Source organism: Sporobolomyces salmoneus (assembly GCF_050403485.1).
Source record: "Sporobolomyces salmoneus JCM6883 DNA, S_salmoneus_JCM6883_v1_ctg9, whole genome shotgun sequence".
Taxonomy (NCBI): Eukaryota; Fungi; Basidiomycota; class Microbotryomycetes; order Sporidiobolales; family Sporidiobolaceae; genus Sporobolomyces; species Sporobolomyces salmoneus.
Genome location: NW_027481154.1, coordinates 26,973 through 48,876, shown reverse-complemented (window position 1 = coordinate 48,876; position 21,904 = coordinate 26,973). Strand labels below are relative to the sequence as shown.

The 21,904-nt window shown below is 50.6% G+C and overlaps 7 protein-coding genes across 7 annotated transcripts; 4 read left to right on the top strand and 3 right to left on the bottom strand.

Moving 5' to 3' along the window:
- Nucleotides 1-507: 507 nt before the first annotated feature.
- Nucleotides 508-4,060, top strand: JCM6883_005120 (uncharacterized protein; the record flags this gene model as incomplete). Its single annotated transcript, XM_076630242.1, has 8 exons — nt 508-678; nt 747-1,230; nt 1,291-1,488; nt 1,556-2,604; nt 2,669-2,803; nt 2,863-2,965; nt 3,030-3,692; nt 3,753-4,060. 8 exons carry the CDS (start codon nt 508-510, stop codon nt 4,058-4,060), a joined length of 3,111 nt encoding a protein of 1,036 aa, XP_076489634.1.
- A 264-nt stretch (nt 4,061-4,324) lies between these two features.
- JCM6883_005119 (DUF2945 domain-containing protein) lies at nt 4,325-5,804 on the bottom strand (the record flags this gene model as incomplete). The annotated part of the gene is made up of 7 exons (XM_076630241.1): nt 4,325-4,390; nt 4,473-4,607; nt 4,675-4,851; nt 4,915-5,259; nt 5,324-5,364; nt 5,439-5,542; nt 5,764-5,804. 7 exons carry the CDS (start codon nt 5,802-5,804, stop codon nt 4,325-4,327), a joined length of 909 nt encoding a protein of 302 aa, XP_076489633.1.
- A 1,229-nt stretch (nt 5,805-7,033) lies between these two features.
- Nucleotides 7,034-9,848, top strand: MTO1 (tRNA modification protein MTO1; the record flags this gene model as incomplete). The annotated part of the gene is made up of 13 exons (XM_076630240.1): nt 7,034-7,280; nt 7,345-7,371; nt 7,440-7,505; nt 7,570-7,625; nt 7,686-7,854; nt 7,914-8,203; nt 8,258-8,360; nt 8,424-8,519; nt 8,579-8,754; nt 8,831-9,017; nt 9,084-9,321; nt 9,400-9,667; nt 9,738-9,848. 13 exons carry the CDS (start codon nt 7,034-7,036, stop codon nt 9,846-9,848), a joined length of 2,034 nt encoding a protein of 677 aa, XP_076489632.1.
- A 968-nt stretch (nt 9,849-10,816) lies between these two features.
- JCM6883_005117 (uncharacterized protein) lies at nt 10,817-13,415 on the top strand (the record flags this gene model as incomplete). Its single annotated transcript, XM_076630239.1, has 10 exons — nt 10,817-11,150; nt 11,219-11,415; nt 11,474-11,852; nt 11,932-12,195; nt 12,266-12,318; nt 12,384-12,476; nt 12,542-12,643; nt 12,711-12,923; nt 12,995-13,065; nt 13,133-13,415. The coding sequence occupies 10 exons, from the start codon at nt 10,817-10,819 to the stop codon at nt 13,413-13,415; spliced, it is 1,989 nt and encodes a 662-aa protein (XP_076489631.1).
- A 682-nt stretch (nt 13,416-14,097) lies between these two features.
- Nucleotides 14,098-14,932, bottom strand: CHP1 (ribosome-associated Tef1p biogenesis chaperone CHP1; the record flags this gene model as incomplete). Its single annotated transcript, XM_076630238.1, has 5 exons — nt 14,098-14,201; nt 14,264-14,335; nt 14,420-14,577; nt 14,653-14,750; nt 14,816-14,932. The coding sequence occupies 5 exons, from the start codon at nt 14,930-14,932 to the stop codon at nt 14,098-14,100; spliced, it is 549 nt and encodes a 182-aa protein (XP_076489630.1).
- Nucleotides 14,933-15,170: 238 nt separating this feature from the next.
- Nucleotides 15,171-15,945, bottom strand: JCM6883_005115 (uncharacterized protein; the record flags this gene model as incomplete). Its single annotated transcript, XM_076630237.1, has 5 exons — nt 15,171-15,252; nt 15,353-15,425; nt 15,509-15,642; nt 15,713-15,793; nt 15,872-15,945. 5 exons carry the CDS (start codon nt 15,943-15,945, stop codon nt 15,171-15,173), a joined length of 444 nt encoding a protein of 147 aa, XP_076489629.1.
- Nucleotides 15,946-16,097: 152 nt separating this feature from the next.
- JCM6883_005114 (uncharacterized protein) lies at nt 16,098-21,824 on the top strand (the record flags this gene model as incomplete). Its single annotated transcript, XM_076630236.1, has 15 exons — nt 16,098-18,386; nt 18,466-18,522; nt 18,588-18,737; nt 18,801-19,106; nt 19,177-19,458; nt 19,534-19,657; nt 19,725-19,789; nt 19,854-20,451; nt 20,514-20,660; nt 20,727-20,880; nt 20,958-21,050; nt 21,121-21,254; nt 21,314-21,415; nt 21,486-21,538; nt 21,603-21,824. 15 exons carry the CDS (start codon nt 16,098-16,100, stop codon nt 21,822-21,824), a joined length of 4,776 nt encoding a protein of 1,591 aa, XP_076489628.1.
- Nucleotides 21,825-21,904: the final 80 nt, after the last annotated feature.

Sequence of the window (21,904 nt, the reverse complement as noted above, 5' to 3'; positions counted from 1 at the left end):
CCCTACACATCCGATGACGAAGCAGACGAGGAGGAGGAAGAGGAAGAGGGAGTTTTGACCCGAATCGAAAACCTCAGAATTCCTCCCCCAAGGAGCGATTCGCTTAATCCGGGACACTTATCAACGTCGACGAGCGGGTCAGGGAGGGAACATTGGAGGCTGGATAGCGGGTCGACGGGGAGTGAGGCGAGAGGGGAAGAGTTCGGAAGGGACGATGTTTTGACGAGGAGCGGGATTTCGCCGAACGAGATGGGAAGCATTCGGACGAGCGAGAGCATAGAGTCGTCAAGAGGAGGTACGAGCGGCACTGGCGGCGAGCGGACGACAGACAGGGAGGACTCGGTCGAAGAGGCAAGGGAAGGAAACGCACGATACGAAAATCGAACGAGCTCGAGGGAACGACATCGACTCCTCGCAGAGCGGAACCTCGAGGGAGTCCGGAACTCATCTACAACGACAGTAGATCCCTTGACTGCTTCCACCAGCGCGGCTTTCTCGACGAACCCAATGATTTCAGAATCCGCTTCGACCCCGCCCGGTTCTCCCGAATTGAGAAACCCTCGCTCTCGACCCTCAACAGAGGCAACAACACCTAATCAAACGAATGGGCCCTTCGTGAGTATCGCGAATGGGCCTCTCGCGAAACTCGCGGCGAATCATTCTCAAAGCTCTAAACCGGTCAGTCTCGCGACAGTGTCAACACGCCAGATTCGATTGTTGACCGTCTCCCAAATTCTGATATACAGACGTCTCGACCCCAGTCGTTCCTCTCGAACCTATTCAATCGATCTCCAAGCTTGGGCACTTCCTCCTCCGGACAATTCGCTAATCCCTCACCTCGATCTCCCGCTCTCAACACGATTCAAAGTTCCGACGCTCGGCACAATCGGACCCAAAGTCTACCTCCATCTCCCGTGCTTCCTCAGACTTCGAGGGCATCAACAGATTCCGCAACGAGAGATTCCTCGGCAACGACGACTCGAACTTCTCCACGACTATCAAGGACTTTCGCCGGGCTAGGGAGGTCGGTATCGCTGAGAACCTCGCCTGATCGACCGACACCTCCGAGTCTCCCATTACCGCCGCAGTCGTCAAAGCCAGCGAAAGTTGACAACGCTCCGAATTCGCTCGATGAAATGGGATTGTCCCTCGTGACGAACACTCCTCAACTCCGACACTCTCAACAACCGCTGTGCGGATGTGTACTCGACGATAAATACCTCTTGATTGGTGAGTTGCACTCCTCGCTCATTGCTCGTTCGTCGACTTACCTCATTCGAGAGAAAACAGGAACCTCAAACGGACTCGATTTTCTCCCTCTTCCTTTGCCTGGAAGTCTCCCGATCCATCAGCTCGGCAAGAAGAAACGTAAAGAAATCAGGAAACCGATCTCGTTGATCAAACGCACGAGGTTTCGAGAATTGGTGGTGTTGAGCGAGAGGAGTAACGTTTTGTTAGCGATTGCCGGGAGAACGGATCAAGTTAGAGGTGAGCGCTTCACCAACCTATCTGCGAATACCGAAATGCTGATAGAGTTGGTGTAACCGCTCACAAGTTTACGCACTCGATGGAGTTCGAGCTTTGATCGAGAAGAAAATGACCGAATTGGATATCCAAGATGGGTATCCATGGATCCAAGACTCTGCAGTACTCTACCACGACTCGATCTCGAGCTCGCAGAAACAGTCAGATAAAGGAAAAGGGAAAGCTCCATCTCGATCTCGCACGACTTCGACAGCGACTTCTTTCGATCCTCCTCCGCCAGATTACGTTCCAGCTGCCGAATCTTCTTCCTCCTCCTCGAATCCTAGACGTCGTCCGCCTCCTCTTCATCTCGCACCGACAAGCTCTACCTCTTTCCCTCATCCTCCTCCCTCAGTCTCTCCTTCAACTCTAACATTTTCCCGTCGAGGCTCACTCGCGAATGGAGCAATCGTTCGAGAAGTCCCTACCCCTTCGACTTCCCGTACGATCAGACCTCAAGCATCTAGGGAGTTCAGTGCCGGTCGAAAAGGTTCGAAAGCGACTGTACAGAGGAGGAAAAGTTCGGTTGCTCTTTCCCCATCAACGACGGTACCAGGAGGAGGAGGGCCGACGGTCGTTCGACCGGTACATAGACAGCAGAAATTATTGCCGAGACCGGAAGGGAGGGTGGGGACTTCAGATCTCGCGGATTTCTTGCGAGAGAGCGGACCGGACGAGGATCGAGAAAACACGAACAATAACGTTCGACCAGTCGCGAGTGGATCTCGATACGTAACGCCAGGAGAAGTCTCACCTCGTACGAATGGGTTAGCTTCTTCAGTCGCTGGACCTTCGACGCCAAGGAATCGAAAACGTTGGACAATCGATGGAACGAATAGTAGTCTACCAAATCCCGTTCACTCTGCTGTCCCTGAACCGCTTCAACCCTCGACGAACATCGATCGACCTCGACGCATTAGCGCCACTGAAGCTCCGCGGCGTGTTCACGAGCGAAGCGGGCATGCGGGAGGAGGTATCGACTCGAAGCATGCGTTTCGTCGAGGATCTGAATTCGATAACTTTCTACCCTCCTTGCCGCCTTCGAGCTTCTCGCAAGAACCGCGGGATCAGTTCTCCGACGTGAGTTCAGATCGTGCTTTCACTCAGCAGAATTTTCCTCGCTGACAACCTTTCAACCTCGCAGAATAATTCGCCGCTCGAATACGTCAAACTGGCAAGAAGTCGGGGTTCGAGGTTGTTCCGTGCCGTCGAGACGAAGCGGAGAACGTATCTCGCGGTGCTCTGCGGCGACGAAGGAGAACGAATCGAGCTCTTCACGGTCAGTCCTTCTCGCTTACCTTGTTGCGCGATGACGCTCAATAACCGCCTTTTCTCTAGGGTTCTCGTTCGGTCTCCTTGAGCCTGAACAGGACGTTTGTTCTGCCAGAGACTCCTCGTTCGATCGACTTCCAACTTCAAGGTGACGATCTCGTCGACATTTGTGGGTTTCTCTCTTCGTTAGTCTCTCTCAACGCTAAACTAAGGATAGCCGAAGCCACACGCAGATCTGATCTATGATCAGAGTATCTTCGCTCTCGAGCCTTCAACGATTCGAGTTCGAGAAGTTGGAGTGGGTCGAAGATCTCGAGGAGGAGGAGGAGATCGGAATCGAGAACGAAGAACTCCAGCGACTCCGATCGAAGAGAACTCCGGGCTTGAGCGGGCTCTCGATCCGACAGAATCACCTCGTCGTGAGACAAGGCCTGTCAACCTCGAAGTGGACGACTCTCGAGCACCGTCGCCGACGACCGCTCTCCCAACTCGAGCTTCTTCCCCTTCGCCCGAAACTCGCTCGATTCAGGACCCTCCCTCTCCCTCTCCCCGACGTATCATCCGACCAGAACCTCGCTCGACAGCTCAATCTGTTGGACCTCGCACTGCTTCGACTCGCAAACAACCTCCCTACACGACGTTCACACAACTAGAATCGATCCCACCTCTACCTTCCGGAATCCTCTCTTCTCAATGGACGATTCCACCTCTGTATCAAGATGTCGTAGCTGGATCTTCAACAGCTCCCTCGCCGCTCGTCAGCGATGAACCACCCCTTCTTTCCCCGGTTTCGTTGCTTCGAGGCGCGGCAATGAGGAACAATGGAAGACCGGGATTGTTCTATGTCTCGAGGGGAAACGCGTTGACGGGGATTGTTACGGCGGATGGGAAAAGCAGTAAGGAAAAATCGTAGTCAGTTCTGAATGTCGGATCTGATGTTGACACCTTTCTTACAGTCATCAAGAAACCAATCTGCTGGTCTTCCGATCCCACTCGCTCCCCTACTGATGATTCACTCCAACACATTGAAACGCTCGTCGTAGGAGGGAAGAAGACAGTCGTCGTCAAACTGAGCAACTCGGAGGTGAAAGCGATCTCACTCGAAGAGGGAACCTCGATTCCGACTCTCGTCGCTTCCTCTACATCCCTTCAACTCGGGATCCAGTTCCTCTCTACCCATTCGGCTGGTCAACAGACGTTTTTCGCTCAGTCGACGGGAACTTCGTCGTGGGTCGTTAAGTGTCTCGCTGCTCGCAATTCTTGAGTTTTTCGTTTTACCCTTTCATTTTGTCGATAACATTCGTTCTTTGATTTTGATACCCATCAATAGCATCTTGCAAATCATTCACCGTCTTTTCTCTACGACGTGAACTGGAGAGAGCTTAGATGCAACTTAGATGAGATGAATGAATTTACAGTTTTCGATAAGCTTAGATCAACACAGATTTGTTCTTTGTATTCTACTACAAGCTAAGTACATATGTGACTAACTGCTCGTCCGAAGGGAGTGGGTACAGTTTTGACGACTCTACTTGTCAGTCTTGGTCTTCTTCTTAGGGGGCGCCGAAGCTTTTCCTCCTTTGCGACCTCCTTTCTGTTCGTTCGCACGACGATAGTCCAACGAATCAGCTTCATGCACACACGGGAAGAGAAGAGAGAGCGGAGTGTGGACTAACCTTTCCACCTTTCGATTGACGAGTCTTTGCGGAATCGTCCGAATGGATTTCGAGGTCTTCATCTTCCATTTCTTCGTCGTCATCTTCGTCTACAGTAGCCTTGGACTTGGCAGGTCGTCCTCCCTTCTTAGCACCCTGTTGATCGAGGTATATCGTAATTCAGCTCCAAGCTCTGATTTTCGAATGAATGACTTGGACGAACCTTGGATTTGGGCTTCTCCTCTTCCTCCTCAAAGTCCTCATCATCTTCCTCCTCGTCATCATCCTCATCATCCTCTTCGACGACCTTCTTCGAGGCAGCTGCTCGACGAGGTTGTTTGCGAGTTCCCTCGGAAGGCTCCTTCTCCTTGCGCTTAGCGGGAACGGAATTGTTGTTCGTCTAGCGGATAATTGAGTCAGTGATGACTTTGATGTAGAGAAGAATAAGGGTGTGATAGTTCACCTTAGCGGCACCCTTCTTTCCACCTTCAGATTGCTTTTGTTTCGCGGTCTTCTTGCTGTCATCCTTCTCCTCGGTTTCTTCATCCTCTTTGTCCTCGGACTTATCCTCCTCTTTGTCATCCTCCTTGTCTTCGTCCTTATCTTCCGACTTGTCTTCGGATTTGTCGTCAGATTTCGATTCAGATTTCTTGCTCTTTTCCTTCTCCTCGTTCTTTTGTTGCGCCTCCTTGTTCGTCTTGGCGTCATCTCCGTTCTTCGCAGCCTCTTCCTTCGCCTTCGAGGTATGTTCCCCAGTCGATCCCTCGTCGACGTCGTTCAATTCATGAGCGAGCTTGATCGCCTTGTTCTGGAAAAACGTGAAGTCCGTCAGACTTCGAACTCCTTCAACGCTGTAAAGAGAGGGCACGTACTCCTGAACTAGCTTTGATTTCAACTGCAGGGTCTTCCTCAGCTGTGGATCACCAAAGCGATGTATCAGCATCTCTTCTCGCGAGAAACGATAGCACCACGATTCGGATGACTCACTTCCTTTCCTCGATACTTCCTTTCCTCCCTTGGTTTCGATCGTGTCATGTTCGGGGACTACAGCTTCGACAGTTCCGGTAGGTTGTCCTCCTCCGTAGTTCCATCTATGAGGGAGTGACGTAGGACAGAAAGAGGGTCAGAATCGGCGAAAAACTTTCTTGGAGGGATCGAGCGCAATCAACCGAAGAGATAGGAGGAGGAAGAGACGGGAGAGAGGGAATGGAGAGAGGTGTGCGAGATCGGCGATGTCGGATTTGAGATTGATTTCGGTGGGGAAGAGAGGAAGGGAAGAAACGAGAAAGATAGAAGAGAGCAGGAAGCTTACGAGACTTCTTGTCCTTTTTCGAGATCAGATGCTTTGGTCATTTTGAAGGTGTGCTTTTTGGTGGTATGTAAAGAAGAGTAGAAGAAGAGAGAAGAGAAGCAGGAAATCGACACTTCGAAGCGAGTGCGCTCAGCGAGATTCGGATTCGGAAAAACGTCAAGTCGAAAATGACGAAGTCCCCTCGTTTTTTGGGCGCTTTCCTCAATTGACTTGTGGATTGAGCGATTTTGAGCACTTGCCGATCGAAAACCAGGCGATATCCAGTTTTGAGCTATGTCACTCTCTCGCTCCCTCTCTAGCCAGCCAGCCAGCCAGCCAGACGTACGGTCGAGTCCGCGATCTTCGAGCTCTCTATCTCTCGACGACACAAACAGTAAGAGATGGCTTGTTCACAGTTGGTTATCATTTGCAAACGAAACTAGAAAGAAAGAGATTGTCGAGCCAGTTTGAAAACGTCGAGGGGAGAGACCTCAACAAGTGGTTGATTCCAAGAGGTGTAGAATCCCACATAGTCCATCAGAGAGGACTTCCATTTGAGATCTCCCGCAGACCTCTTGTCGACGTCCTAATAATCCTGGTCCGTTCTCCCCTCCAAACCGAAAACAATACCCTCCTTTTTTTGACCTCTCTGCTCTTCGCTCCCCGAGTCACTAACCCATCGAAACCTCGTCCTTCCCGCCCAAAGGTTCCCAAAAGATCCCTTGTTGACGACAAGGACATAAGTTCCGATAAAGAAAGAAGGGCGAAGAGGGTGTGAGAAAAAGGCTTTCACGAATTGAAATGGGCAAAGTCGATTTGGAGGTTTGGGAATAGAGAATGAATCTTCCACGAACGTAACGGTTGATCGCCATCCATTGGTCCTCGCGAAGGAGGTGGTGAAGAACCTGACTGCCATGGTGAGTGAAGGAAGGAGAGGAAGGGAAGGGTGAGGTCGAGGGAATGTCGGCTTCGGAGCGCATCGGAGCAGCTTGGGCTATAATCGTTTGTACCTAGAGCAGCGTGGTGGAAGTACTTGCAAGCGAGTCGAGGTGTGATTAGTGAAAAAAGAAAGGGTGAAAAATCTTGATCTAGAAGAGAATGGAGAGCTGCTGGCGAGTCGAGGCGGGTCGTAAGTGATAGAAGAGGTCATACTGTCGCGGGGGTAAGGGTTTCGAGGTGCATCGAGGTGGAAGAAGTGAGAAGAAAGGAAGAGACAGAAGCGACTCCAAAAAGTTTCGAGGTCGATCTCGCTGGCTCACCACATACAGTCAGTCCTCCTCGGCCAAGAAAGATGCTGCATCGCTCGACTATACGCGCTGCACTATACGCGATCCCACCTCGCAACGGTTCAACGAGCCTTGCTCCTCGCTTCTCACGATCTTTCGCAGCTCCAGCAACTACGCCTTTCCCGGTCGATGAGAGACCTTTCGATACGCTCGTTATTGGAGGTGGTCATGCTGGGTGCGAAGCGGCCGCAGCTTCAGCGAGAGCAGGGGCGAAAACGATGCTAATCACTCAACGATTGGATACTATCGGAGGTGAGCCGCTGTCTATTTTACTGAGCTGCTATTGTAACTGACTCGAGCTCGACGACGACGAAAGAGATGAGCTGCAACCCGAGTTTCGGAGGTGAGTTTCCCTCCAGAATCGAGTCCTAGTTTTCGAAAACTGAAATTCTCCTCTTCTCTCCGCGAAAGGGATCGGGAAGGGAACTCTAGTGAGAGAGATTGACGCTCTCGATGGTTTGTGTGGGAGAATCTGCGGTCAGTCATGATAGAACGTGCTTCATCGGAGTCTGCTCGCTGACGAAGCGAAATCTTCCTTCAGACAAAGCTGGTATTCAATTCCACGTACTGAACAAGTCCAAGGGCCCTGCCGTCTACGTATGTCAGCTCCCATTCTTCCGCTCCGTCTCCAGTCACTTACTTCCCCCGCGTCGGTAGGGTTATCGAGCTCAAATCGATCGAAAACTGTACAAACGAGGAATGCAAGAAACCCTCGCAACTTATCCAAACCTGGAGATCCGAAAAGCTAGTGTCGAAGATGTTGTGTTATCAGACCCGGTCGAAGGAGATCCGAACGCTCCGAGAAAAGTTGTCGGATTGAGAATCGGTGAGTTCTCTCAACTTCTCGCTGTTTCGTCGGCCCTACTGACATTCTCTCCTTTGCAGACAACGGCCAAATCATCCCTTGCAAGAGTATCGTCATTTCGACCGGTACATTCCTCGGAGGAGAAACACACATCGGAATGGTCACAACTCCGTTCGGTCGAATCGGCGAACCTGCCGCTTATTCCCTCTCGAAATCACTACGAGAAGCTGGATTCGAACTTGGAAGGCTCAAGACGGGTACACCACCTCGTCTAAGGAAGGGCAGTATCAAGTTTGAGGGATTGGGAGTTCAGAATGGAGATATGCCGGCGAAACCTTTCAGTTTCCTTACCGATAGAGTCGAAAACGAAGTGAGTCACTTCACTTTTCGCTGGGCATGGCCTTGCTGACTCGGATCGCGACAGGATAACCAAGTTCAATGCTTTCAAACTGCGACGAATGTCGAATCCCATGCGATCGTCAAGGCAAATATTCACAAATCAGTTCACGTTCGAGAGACTGTCAAAGGTGAACGCATCTGCCCTCGTTCCACCATTGTAGATGCTGATCCTCGGACGCTGCGCTCAACAGGACCTCGTTACTGCCCAAGTATTGAATCGAAAGTTTTGCGATTCGGCGACAAACTAAGTCACACAGTCTGGCTCGAACCTGAAGGCTACGATTCAGGTTCGTCAACTATCGCTTAACAATTGCCGATTTGCTTGTAATTGACGAGTCGCTTCCAGATCTGATTTACCCGAACGGGATTTCGATCACTCTTCCCGCCGAGAACCAACTCGAACTATTGAAGACGATTCCTGGACTCAAGAATGTCGAAATGGTACAACCTGGTTACGGAGTCGAATACGATCATATTGATCCTCGCGAGCTCAAACACACCCTCGAAACGAAACGGATTGGCGCGAGTTCTTTTTTCTCGCCTTCCTCCTCTCTCGCAGAGCTCTTCGTCTGACCTTGTGAGGTAACGTGCGGAATAGGGTCTCTTCCTCGCTGGACAAATCAACGGCACGACAGGATACGAAGAAGCAGCAGCGCAGGGAGTACTAGCGGGAATCAATGCGGGGCGATCAGCACTCGGGGAAGAGGAATTGGTTCTTTCGAGAGCTGATGGTTTTATCGGAGTTCTCGTCGACGACCTCGTCACGAAAGGAGTTAATGAACCTTGTACGTCCTCGCACTCGTGTCAAATCCGAGTTGAATGCAAGCTAACATTCTCTCGTTCGATCGCAGACCGCATGTTCACTTCTCGATCGGAATATCGAGTTTCACTACGAGCCGACAATGCCGACCTACGATTGACAGAGAAGGGACGTCAGGTTGGAGTGGTCCATGACGAGAGGTGGGCAACGTATCAATCGACTGGCAAGGAAATCGAGGAAGGAATCGAATCGCTCGAAGGGTTTAGGATGCCACCCGAGTGGTGGGTTTCGAGAGGGTTCGAGGTACGACGAGATGGGAACCGACGAAGGTACGAGACTCTCACTTCCTCCTCCCTCGTTCGGATAGGAGCTGACGAAAGTTATTGTTCGCTCCTTGCGAAAAACAGCGCTTTCGATCTCCTCCACTACAAAGGCGTCACGATCGATTCTCTTCTTCCTCACGTTCCCAATCTCTCCTCGATCGATCCTCGTATTCTCGAACGAATCGGAATCGCGGGAAAATACAAACAACACATCCTCCGACAATCTCACGACATTGCTCTCTTTGAACGAGACGAGAACCTCGCGATCGATTCGAGGGTCGATTACGATACGCTACCGGGGATGAGTCATGAGGTTAGACAGAGATTGAAAGCGGCGAGACCGGCGACCCTTGTGAGCTACGCCTCGTATTCTCATTCGCAGAGGGAGTTCCGGAGCTGACTCACTCACTCTGACTTTGTAGGGTCAAGCGAAACGACTTGAGGGTATCACACCGGTAGGACTCAGCAGCCTTATGAAGTATGTGCGGAACGGAGCCGCGAAACGCGCAGAGCTCGCGAGTGTACTCGGTTGAAATCGTCCTCTTTGAAGGTGACGAAGTTCGATCGTCGGTCCTCGCTCGTCGCCATGTACAGTATACTCGCCGTGTGTGGTATCCTTAGCATCTCTGTTGTAGTCAAACCGTACCCTTCGCAACGAATCGAATCGTCTGCGCAGATTTTCGACCATTTCCGAGTTCATTTTCGAGTTTATTTTCGCTTTTCGCGTAGTTCCGAGCTCGTAGCTATGTACAACACTACGAAGAGCTAGCGAGGCATTGCTGAAAAGCCGAGAGACGACGTTATTTCTTTGTTCTATGAAGCTGCTGCTCTCTTTCAGCTACCTCTCTTTCCACTTTCTTCCAAGTCGACTCGTTTGATTTCAGGTCTTTGGGAACTCCTCGCTAGCTTACTTGCACACGAGCAGTAATACGATCGAGTCTTCAGAAGGTGAGTTACTCATTCATTCGGGAGCCCTCTTGCTCAGTCGGATCTCCTCGCTCTCCAACTGTACCATCCTTGACCTCGTACTGACTTATCGCTGTATCTCTCTCCAACACATCCTATCCGACCGCGACCCGTCATTGTTCCCGATCGATTCTCACCCGAAACCCACTTTCCCTTGTTCCTCTCTCGCAGCGTCTCCCTCTCAAGCAGATACCGCTTCTTCCTTTTTGATTCGTTCCAGCCAATCTGTGAGTTCTCTTCTACGATAGGCGTAGGTCATTGAGTATCCCGAGGCTAGTTTGAGCTGACTAGTCATGCGGTTGAATCACTAGAATTTAACCTTTCGAATACGCGTTCGTTCCTCTTCCCGCTCTCTCCCCCTCACTAGTCTAGGCTGACTCGGTTGAGATTGATTGCAGTACTTGAACCCCTCAGTATCAATCGATAACCCCGTCCCCTCTTCGTCCTTTCTTCCCTTCTCCCCTCTTCGACGCACGCCTCTCTTCCCTTCGACTCGAGCCTCTTTTTCCTCTTTCCGACCTTGTTCAGAAAAGAAATGCAAGCACCGGTAGCACCCGATTTCGACGCCCTCAAACGAACTTTTGAAGCTTCCGCCGCCGCCGCCGCGAGTAACGGAACCGGAAACGGAGTCATGTACAATCAAGGAGCTCCTCCTTTCGTTCCTACTCCTCAACAACAACAACAACCTCAACCTCCGATGAACGGAAACGGTGCTGGTCCCGCTTCGACGAATGGAGGAGGAGCGACTTCTCCTTTCCTTTCGGGAGCGAATTCTCCCAACAATGGTCAGCAACCTCTTTCTGGGTTTGGTTCCCCTTCTTCCGTCCCTGGTGGACTTCCCCTTCCCGCTAGTAACGGTATGGGTCGCGGTCAGTTCGCAACGATTTCATCCCGAGAGAAAACTTGCAGCTGATGAACTCCTTGCGATCTTTCTCAGCTCCACCTTATCCTCCTGGTCCGAATGGATACAACGGTCTCGCTCCCATGTCACCGTTCATGGGTATGATGAGTCCGATGATGGGGAGTCCTCAAATGGGTGGGAATCAATTCGGTGGGATGAATTATCCAATTTCGGGACAAGGTCAACATCAAAATGGTGGAATGCCCGGAATGACTTCGGCTCAGACTCCCACCGTGAGTCTATACGAATACTCATCATGGTAGCGTCGACTGACATCCTCTCTCTGTACAGGGACGAACCGTCTACGTTGGAAACCTCCCTTCGGACGCTTCAGTCGATGAACTTTTGTCCCAAGTTCGATTCGGTCCGATCGAAAACATTCGAATCCTCCCCGAGAAATCTTGCGCCTTCATCTCTTTCCTCGACCCCACGACCGCCGCCGCGTTCCATTCCGACGCGTTGATGCGCAAGATTCGTTTGCACGATCACGACTTGAAGATCGGATGGGGGAAACCTAGCGCCGTTTCAGCGAACGTGCTCGCGGCGGTACAACAGAGCGGTGCGACGAGGAACGTCTACATTGGTCAACTCGACGAAACGGTGACGGAACAAACTTTGAGGGATGATCTTTCTCGGTTCGGTCCTATCGATCAAGTGAAAATCGTTCGAGGTGAGCTTCATCTCTCTCTCTTCCTTTGCATTAATTCATTCTTGCTGAGTCCGAATCTGTTGTTGACGACGATGTGTAGACAAGAACATTGGATTCGTTCACTTCCTTTCGATCGCGACGGCGATCAAAGTCGTTCAAAACCTTCCCGCAGAATCTGAATACGTTGGTCGACGAGTCGCGTACGGTAAGGACCGCACGGCATACGTACCGAAGAACCAACATCAACAACAACAGCACAACATGGCGGCGGCGGCGATGGGTTCGATGGCGGCGAATTATGGTGGATTCGGTGGACTCGGATTCGGTTCTCCTGCGATGAACGGTGGTTACGAGGGACCTTTCGGTGAGAACGGTTCTTGGCTCAGCTGACTACTTGTTATTGTGCTGAATCGCATCATCGGCCTCACTAGCAGGTCAAAATGGAGATCCGAACGCTCAACCTGGAAATCGAACTGTCTATCTCGGCGTAAGTCTCCTTCCTCTCCGAACTCGTGACAGTGACTGAGTCTTCCTCTCTCTTGGCTTGTGTAGAACATTCACCCGGAAGTCACGACTGAAGAGATTTGCAACATTATTCGAGGTGGAATTTTGCAACAAATTCGTTACATTCCCGACAAGCACATCGTACGTTCTCCTTCTTCTACGTCTACGGTCCTCCCGCGATCCTGACTTCACGCTTCTCATTCTAGTGCTTTGTCACTTTCGTTGATCCTCATTGCGCTCTCGCATTCTTCCAAGCGGCTTCTTTCCAAGGCATCGCTCTTCACAACCGTCGATTGAAGGTCGGATGGGTACGTCTCTACTCTCACATCGCTTTCCTCTCGGTCAGATCGCTAACGTTTCCATCTCGACTTCCAGGGTAAACCTTCTGGACCGACTTCACCCGGAATCGCCATGGTCGTTCAAGCTGGAGGATCTCGAAACGTCTACGTCGGTAACATTGAAGATCACGATTTGTACACGGACGAGAAGCTACGAAAAGATTTCGGAGAGTACGGAGATATCGAATTGATCAATTCGCTCAAGGAGAAACAATGTTGTTTCGTAAACTTTACAAACATTACCAACGCTGTACGGCTTCCTCTCGGCTCCTCGAGCATCCTCAATTGTCTTACTGATCACGAAGCGTTCAAATCGAGCAGATCAAAGCGATTGAAGGGATCAAGCAACATCCTGATTATCAAGACTTGAAAATTTCTTACGGTAAAGATCGGTAAGTGTCCACCCTCTCTTAGTAGCTGTCTAAGTGACATTCACTAACGGAGGGTAACATTTACTAGATGCGGAGGAGCACCGCGAGCTTTCCGAGGGTTTGATCTTCGCAACCAACAACGAACTCCGGCTCAACAGCAACAAGGAGGAGCAGGAGGAGAGAACGGTAACAGCAACGGCAACGGTGAATTCCCTCGCAGTCCGTTCACCGACTCGATGTCGTTCGCGGGATCGCCAAACCCTGAAGCCGCTGACAACAGCAACAACGAGTCCGCGGGACAAGTTCCCCCAATGCCCGATATTGGTGCTCTCGTCCTCGACGAGGAGGCGGCCGCTGCTAGTACTCAATAGATTTGAGTCACGTCGCCACCGTCTCTCTCTCCACCTCGCATCTCTCCTCTCCCCTCTCGTCTCGTCTCGTGATATTGGCTTTTCCAGCGGACACTATTTTCCCCTCAACCCTCCCCTTTCTCTCACAATTTTAGCAATTACCAACTCGTCGTTTTTCTTCGTGCCCGCCGTCGAACTTTCGCCTTTCCTCTCCCGAACCTCTCTCTCCTCCCTCGTCCTCTTCTAGTTCTAGGTTTTTTTCTTCTCCTTTTTTTGGTTTTGCCTCTTGGTTTAATACCCTTTCTCTCCACTCGGCAACACTCCAAATACAACAATAAACTCGCAGCATGTCCTTTCTTCTCTCGCTCTCTCTCGCAATGTTCTCTCCCTTTCCTTTCTAGAAAATACTTCTTTCTCTCTTCACTTCGCAACCAGGTTTTCCACTATTCTTTTCGAGTTTCAGTTCTATGCTTTTCCCTCCTCTCTCTCTCCCTCTCTCTATACACGCTTAAACGTGTCGAAATTTGCAAACCCAACCCGAAAGAAAACTTTCTCTCGCTTTTTCTCTCCGGCTTGAGTATCGAGTGAGCGAGTGAGTTTAGTCCAGCTAATTACAATACGAGATGTCGTGACTCGGTATATCTATTTAATTCGACAGAGGACTTGCAGAGAGAGGTCGAGAGGGAGGAGAGAAGGGAACGATTTAGGAGGATTTGGTCTTTGCTTCTTGAGCAGCCTTCCAGACTTTGTCGTTTAGACCGTTTCGATTCCTGGCGATTTCGATCGCGTAGAATTGAACTCGGTAACCTGAGAAGTCGGTCAATGGTGAGCCAGAGTCTCGAGAGAGAGAAGCGAGAGAGAGTGCTTACCGAACATTGAATTCGTCTCGGTGTAATCATCCTCCGCATTCAACCTGATCAACGTTCCGAAGTTGTACTCGTCTACACTCATTTGATCAATGTTCCCATCATCAGCTCTGACAGTCTCGTTTCAAGATAGAGAAAGAAGGAAAATTGAAAACCCACCAACTTTCTTCTCGAATGGCATCATGAATTCCCTCCATCTCTTCTTCCCCTGTACACTCTTGATCTCATCCTCATCTAACTTCACTAGCTTCTTCGCATTCTCTTCGAGGTAATCCGGGAAATGTTGCGAGAAAGCTTCAAAGATCTCATCATCCCATCTATTCCAACGAGATCGATTGTGGTCAGTACCCATGAGAGAGACTCCATTCAGTGAGATGGGTGTGGAAGCGTACTTTGTTAGTCGTTTAAGAGTTGAAGGTTGAATCCCAGTGATCAACTTCCAATAAGTTTCAGCTTGTTCGACACAGGTAACCGCGAATTGCATTTCAATCTACCTCCCAAGTACATCAGCTCATATGCCCGACCGGTAAACAAGAGAGGGAGAGGGAGATTTACGGATTCATCATTCTCAGCGGTTTCGGCAGAAAAAGTCGAAGGGAGCGCTTGAGGTTGTCCGTTTGCGCCTAGAGCTCCGACTGATCCGCCAGAGATGATGTCGTCAATTTCGGACATGGTTGCGAGAGGTGAGTGGTGGAGATGAAGTGAAGAGGAAGGGAGTCGCAGCCGACCGGTACCTTTTCTGAACGTGACCTCTCAAAATGATCTCGCGAGTACGACGAGAGAGATGAGGATCTTGTAGCTACTCGTTTTGGTGGAAGATTGCAGCGAAGGGGAAAAAAGGAGAATAGAAAATCACAAAACAGAAGAGAAAGAAACAAAAATTCACAGAGACCCCAACGGATCAAGCTTTCTACTCGCTGAAGGTACCGTCGATACCTCCCGTGGGGATACCGTGTCCGTGATGAGCGTGGTCTTGCTCGTATTTGATACCACTGTTTACAGAAATGAAAACCGAATCGTCAGGATCCTTCTGTTTCTCGCTCGGGCTTTCTCACACGAGACAGCTCGGAAGATAGAGGAAGGGTAGCTTACCAGTAAGTGCACATATGAGCACCCTTCTTGTCTAGATTGATGAAGACTCTCGGGTGGCCTAGAGGTCCTCCTCCTAGAAAGAAAGCGACGCTCAACTCCTCGTCAGCTCATACTCCGAAGCGACACCGCCGTAGACTGTAAGAATTGAAGACGTACCACCATCACATGCAGCAACACGACCTTCAATCAGTCTGATAGGTTCCTCTGCGATCAATTCAATCGCGGCGAGAGGTCGAGGTTGGAACTTTTCCGCCGTTTGTTCGAATCGGGGTCCACTCATCGCTTCCGTTCTGTAGTCATCTCATGCTCTCCTCGCAGTCAGCGGAAGTCGGAGAAAGGGAGGAGAGAGAGAGGACTTGCCGTGGTGCTTGAGATTTCGACCAAACGGTGCTACGGTTAGGAGCTTGTACAGGCGAGACATGAGGAGGTGTGTGAGGTTTACTACATGTCGAACGAGTCGCGGCAAGTCAGAGAATAGCTCAGAGATGAAGGAGAAGGGAGAGTGAGAGGTAAACTTACGCGGGAATACGAGCAACTTGGTTGTGAACCGCTCGGGTTTGGATCGTAGATCGGAATGCTCGTAACATGTTCATCCTTTCGTAACGTCGAGGAGCGGAAGAAAGTGAGTGAGGAAACGAATCCCGAGCTATTCGCTCGTTCCTCTCTCCCATCTCGACTCTGTCTTCGATTACCTGAAAGCCTACGTAAACCTGAAGAGTACAGAGGGGACGGACGATCGCACGAGATGGCGTACTACCAGCAAGATTACTCGTCAAATCGGAGTTATTCTTCCCCTCTTCCTCCTCCGATCCCACCGAATCCCTACAGATCAGCAGCAGATTACAACTCGACAGCTTCGACGGCATCTCCTACACCGCCTCCGGGTGCTTACAATCCTCAGCAGCAGCAGTACGATAATCACGGGACAATTTACGACGGTTCGCCGGATGGGAATTACACGAACGGAAGTGCAGGGGACAGTAACTGGAGAGAGAGTAGTTTCATTTCGATGTATGGAGGAGGAGGAACAGGCGATCCTCAATCTCCAGTGTCTCCCGGTCGAAGTCTTGTCGGCATTCCAACTTCCCCTCCTCGAGGAGTGATCCCCTATCAGTCGCAACAGCCCATAGAGTATCCAAACGGGATAGGGAACGGCAACACGTATTCGTCCTCCTCGTCTGATCCTTACAGACAAGGACCTTCCACCTCTTTCTCTTCTCCTTCCCCACTTCCTCCTCAGCCTCCTCCTGAACCCGTCACTTTCGTCTCTTCTTCCGGCGCGACGTTTACGAGAAACCCTTCGATGACGGCGAATACAACTCCCGCTTATCCTTCATATGCGACTCCGAGATCGAATTACAGAAACGGTTCTTACGAGAAACGACCTTTGAATCCTCCCCCGATTCCGAATGAGTACTATCAGCAGCAGCAGCAACCAGCTCTAGTCCAATCAGCTCGATATGATACGAATAGCTACGACTCAGGAGGAGGAGGATCTAATCCGAGATTGTCGAACGAAAGTAGCAGTGAACGATATTCAGTCTACTCATACCCAGGTTCGATCGATTCAGTCTCTACTGCCTCGACAACTCAAGTCGGAACAAGAAACGATGGAATCCCGAATCGGAAACAGAGCTTGGAACACCTCAAAGCTCTATCGTTACGAGAACGGGATCATCAAATTTCTCCTTCGAGTTACGCCTCTGAATTCCCTGAGCCGATACCGGAAACAGAACCTTATCCTCCTCCTGTTGCTTCGCATCCTGAACCTCGATCTCGACAACCTACGATTCTCATGTCACCTCCGATCGATTCAGCGAGTTATTCGTCTCCCTCTCCAACTCCTTCGAGCCCGTACGCCTCATACGAAAGTCCACATCCGTACCCGCGGAACAATTTACCGATCGATTCAAACTGGAGCAACGGGGGTCGAAGAACGAGTTCTTACGGATCGAATTCGAGTTTCTCTCACGGCACGACGAATCCGACTTATGCATCAACGATTCAAACTTCTCCTGCCCCTTCACCTTCCCTATCTCATTCGTATTCGTTCACGTCCGAGAACAGTCAACAGAATCATCGCAGACCGTCTCAGGCGACTCTATCACCTCATTCTTCAACCTCGAATTATCGAACAACTCAAGACTCTTCGTTCTCTCCTTACCCGTTCTCACTCTCTCCTTCTCCCTCGACAAATTCTGAATTCTACCTTCAACCCTCTTCGTCGTTCAACTCGACCACGACAGGGAACTATCCACGAGATGCAGCACTGCTCGAGGAAGATTCGAGATCTTTCGTCAATCCAGCATTCCTCAGTCACTTAGCAGTATGGTTGAAGGATCAAGTACCTAGAGGGAATCGAACCAAGAACTCAGGAGTTGAGCACTGGGGATTCACCGGGAAAGAAATTGTCGATACGATTCTCAAAGCTTTACCTCCTCCTCCATCCTCGACTGAGGACTCGAACTCGTCTTCGCTTAGTCTACCACCAGCACCTCCACCCGGTGCTGCCGCAGCTTCAGCGATTGTCCCTTCCCCTACTGCGACGACTTCTTCTTCATCGGCTTCTCTTTCCCCTCTCCCTTCAAGCTCGAAACTCCATTCGACTGTACCGGATCCGAGGCGAAAACTCGCACTATCGATAGCGAGGACCCTACAACAGTCGTTATGGTTCCATGAAGTCGATTTTGACGATCATGTTCTGAAAGATCTCGGCGGCGAGGAAGATGGAGGTTCGAATCAAGTTTACACTTTCCTTTTCCTAGAAGGTGGATCCACATCTTCTCGACCTGGAGGAGGAGTGAACGCTTACGGGTCGACTTCCGAACGAGATGGAGATAGTGCAGCTGGAGGAGCGGGAGGAGCAGGAGGGGAAGAAATCCCAACGGGAGTAATCACGAGTTTGACGAGATGTGAGAGTTTGGTCTGTACGAAAGAGAACGCTGAAGGTGGGATCGTCGTCGATCCGGTCGATGGGAGTGTAAGCGGTGTCAAGGGAGCTTGTTATAGTTTCGATTGTCCGAATCGGAAGAGAGTGAGTTCTTCCTCCCTTCATTCTGTGTCTCTCGATTCAAGATTCATTGATGCTGATGAAGGAGATTTGGCGCTCCCAGAGCGGACTACATCGAGTCGGAAGTACTCTGTCGAGTCATTCGGGATTGATCGAAGCAGTGAGCAGTATCCCTCTCGTCTCCCATGTCGATTTGGGTACTGACTACTATCTCTCTGATGGTAGCCACTCGAGGAAGCGGAGAATTGGGCTTCTTCCGTCCCAAAAACGATCTTGGAATCTCTCGACAAGCAAGAAATCGCATATCAGAATCAAGTTTTCGAATTGATCCATGGAGAACAGAAGTATTACGATGATCTGACTCTGATCGAGACTGTGAGTATTATCGACTCTCTATCGCCTTGTCGCTGAGGTGACTGATCTCGTTCATTATTGCAGGGTTTCGTCGAACCTCTCAAAACTTCGAATCCCCCGATCATTCAACCTCACCGACTCCCTCATTTCCTGCAATCGATCCTCCTCAACATCTCCGACATCCGACAACATTCATCGACGTTCCTCGGTGCTTTGAGAGCGAAACAATCTGAATCCCTTGTCGTTCGAGGAGGAATCGGGAAGATCGTTCTCATGAGCGCGGTCGAATGGGGAAAGAGTTATATCCAGTATACGACCGGGTTTCCGATGGCGGACTGGTTGTTCAAGGAGGAGAAGGAGAATAATCCGAGGTTCAATGAGTTACTAATGGTGAGTTCTCGGTTCCATCTCATCTTCATCGATGCAAGCGCCGAAGACTCACGTGCCGTTTCATGTATAGGATTTCCACAAACGACCTGAAGCTTCTAAACGAGGATTCGACACGTTCCACAACCGAGCAACTTTCCGAGGATTGCGATACATTCTCCTTCTTGAACAAATTCTCAAGAACGCTCCGAACGAGACGGATCAAGATCGACAAGATCGAGAGTACCTCGAAGAAGCGATCAAGGTGATCAAACAACAAGGGAAGGAAGCCGATTTGGGAGTTGGGGAAATGAAGGGAAAAGTCATGTTGAGAGAATTGGAGAGAACTTTGATCAGAAAACAAGGGGATCTTCATGTATGTCGAGGACTCGTTTGAGCATGTTCTAGGTGTATCCGGCTGACAGAGTTCCACGGTCCTTCGGTTTACTAGGATCTCGAGCTTTTGGACGAATCGCGACAGTTCTTCATGTCTAGTCGAGTTTACCGGAGACCTGAGGGGAGTGGTTTCACGGATCAGTTCCAAGAAGCTCATCTTATTCTCCTCGACAACTATCGTGAGCTCTCGCGTACTTCCCTCTCTGCTCCTGGCGATTGAATTGACAAGGTTACGCTTGGACACAGTAATCACGACGAAAGCTCCTCGACCTGATCGAGATGGCAAGCAAAAGTACCAGATCAGTCGCCGAGTGAGTCGCGTCTCGTCTTTTATCTTTCCCTCCTCGTCGAAGCTCACATCTTTTCGTCCAACAGCCTGTTCCGTTGGATCTCATTCAGCTCAAAGCTTCCTCCTTCTCTGAATCTCCCGTACCTCGCTCCTCTGGATTCCATCTCCGTTCGAATCGTTCCGCCGGCAGTCCTCAACCTTCAGCTCCCTCGGCCTACGCTCCTCCTGACTCTTCGCTCCTCTACCCAATCTCGTTCTTCCAAATGGGTCGATTCGATGGTCTCGTCTACGTCTACGTCGACACTGCAGCTCAACGACTCGAATGGGAGAAAAAGTTGAAAGAGGCAGTTTCGCTTCGAGTTCAACGACAAGAAGCGAACAGAGTCGTCAGATTGGACCCTCTCGCCGATGCGACTTTCGGTACGACTTCGACTATTGGTTCACTCAACGTAGGACCCGCTCATGGAACGAATCAATTCGGAAAACCGACTTGCTCGACTCCTCTGCAAACGATCGATGGACTCTGGTTGATCATAGCCGGATGTCAGGAAGGAATTTTCATCGGGTGGAGAGGGAGACCTCAGTCGATGCAGCAAGTCGTACACCTTGCTGGGATTACTCAATGTGCAGTGTTGCCCGATTTCTCCTTCTTGCTCGTCGTCGCGAACAAAGTCCTTGTAGCTTGTGAGTCTCTTCGCGCTGTCTCTCCTGTGACCCTTCAGAGCTGACTTTTCGACTCGGAACAGATGCACTCGAGGCGTTGATTCCGACCAAGACGGCGAACAAGCTCGATCAGGCAAACAAAGCTCCTCAGCGGTTGAGCGGACAAAAAGACGTTTCGTTCTTCCGAGTCGGTAAAGTAGGCGATACGGATCCTCGTACCCTCGTCATCTGTATGTCCACCGCTCAACGTCCTCCAGTTTCGACCTGAGTGACTGACGATTCTCCGCTCGCCTTAGATGCAAAGAAATCGGGAGTGAAGGAAAGTGTCTTCAAAGCACTCGAACCTGTCAGTCAGAATGATCGAGCGAAAGGTGGATCAAGTGGTCATCGCTTCCTCGGATTCGGAACTGGACGCCCTGAATGGTTCAGGGTTCACAAGGAGTTCTTCATGTAAGTTCAGCAGGCTCTCTCCTCCTATGTTCAGAACCAAACCGAAGCTGATTGAACGATCCCTCTGTCTCGTATAGGCCGTCGCTCGTTACCTCGTTGCAGTTCCAACGGAGCAAACTCGCCCTGATCGGGTCGAGAGGAGTCGAAATCATGGATCTCGAATCGATGAGGTACGTTTGCTCATTCGACCAGGCTCCCGTACGCGACTGACTGATCGTCTTTTCTCAACGATAACGATAGAACAATGACGGTGCCCGACTTCCCCTCTGTTCGACATAATCGCAATTTCGCCGCTCTGGCGAAACGGTGCGAAGAAGTTCCTACGCTTGGAATGTTCCGCATCGGCGATAGCAAGTTCCTACTCGTCTACGCCGGTACGTTCAAGCGATCTCTTTCTCAGCGGTTCGACGCTGAAGTTTTCGGCTGCGTGCAGATTTCGCTTTCCATGTTGGTCGACACGGAGAACCAATTGAAGGACCTTTCATCGAGTGGGAATCGAAGCCTGAACAAGTCGCATTTTGCTTCCCCTACATCTGTGAGTTCCGTCGAATTGACTCGGTTCTCGTCGAGTCATATACTGAGTGGACTTCGATTGCTTCTCCCAGTCGCCATCTCGCCGACGATCATCGAGATTCGCAATGCTTTCTCTGGTCGGCTTGTGCGTCTTTTTACTCTGATGCACAGGACTCGTTTCGTGCTAAGACGATTTCTCTGTTGGACAGGCTCAATTCATCACGGGTTCTCACATTCATCTCACCTTCGACGGTTCAGCGATTTCCTCTTCGCAAGGCCCTGCACCTATCCCTTCCCGAGGCTCTTCACTCTCGTCGACATCGATCGCTCAGTCAAGCATAGAAGCGGAAACACCAGTCGAAAAACGCCTTCACGTCTCGATGAGAACTGGTGCTTATCACGTTCTCTACGAGATCGTCATCGTCGCCTAGCCTTCTACACTCCTGACAATCCTTCATCGTAGCTGAGGCGCCTCGCATCCAGCTTCGAGCTCCTCAATAGACACTTTCGA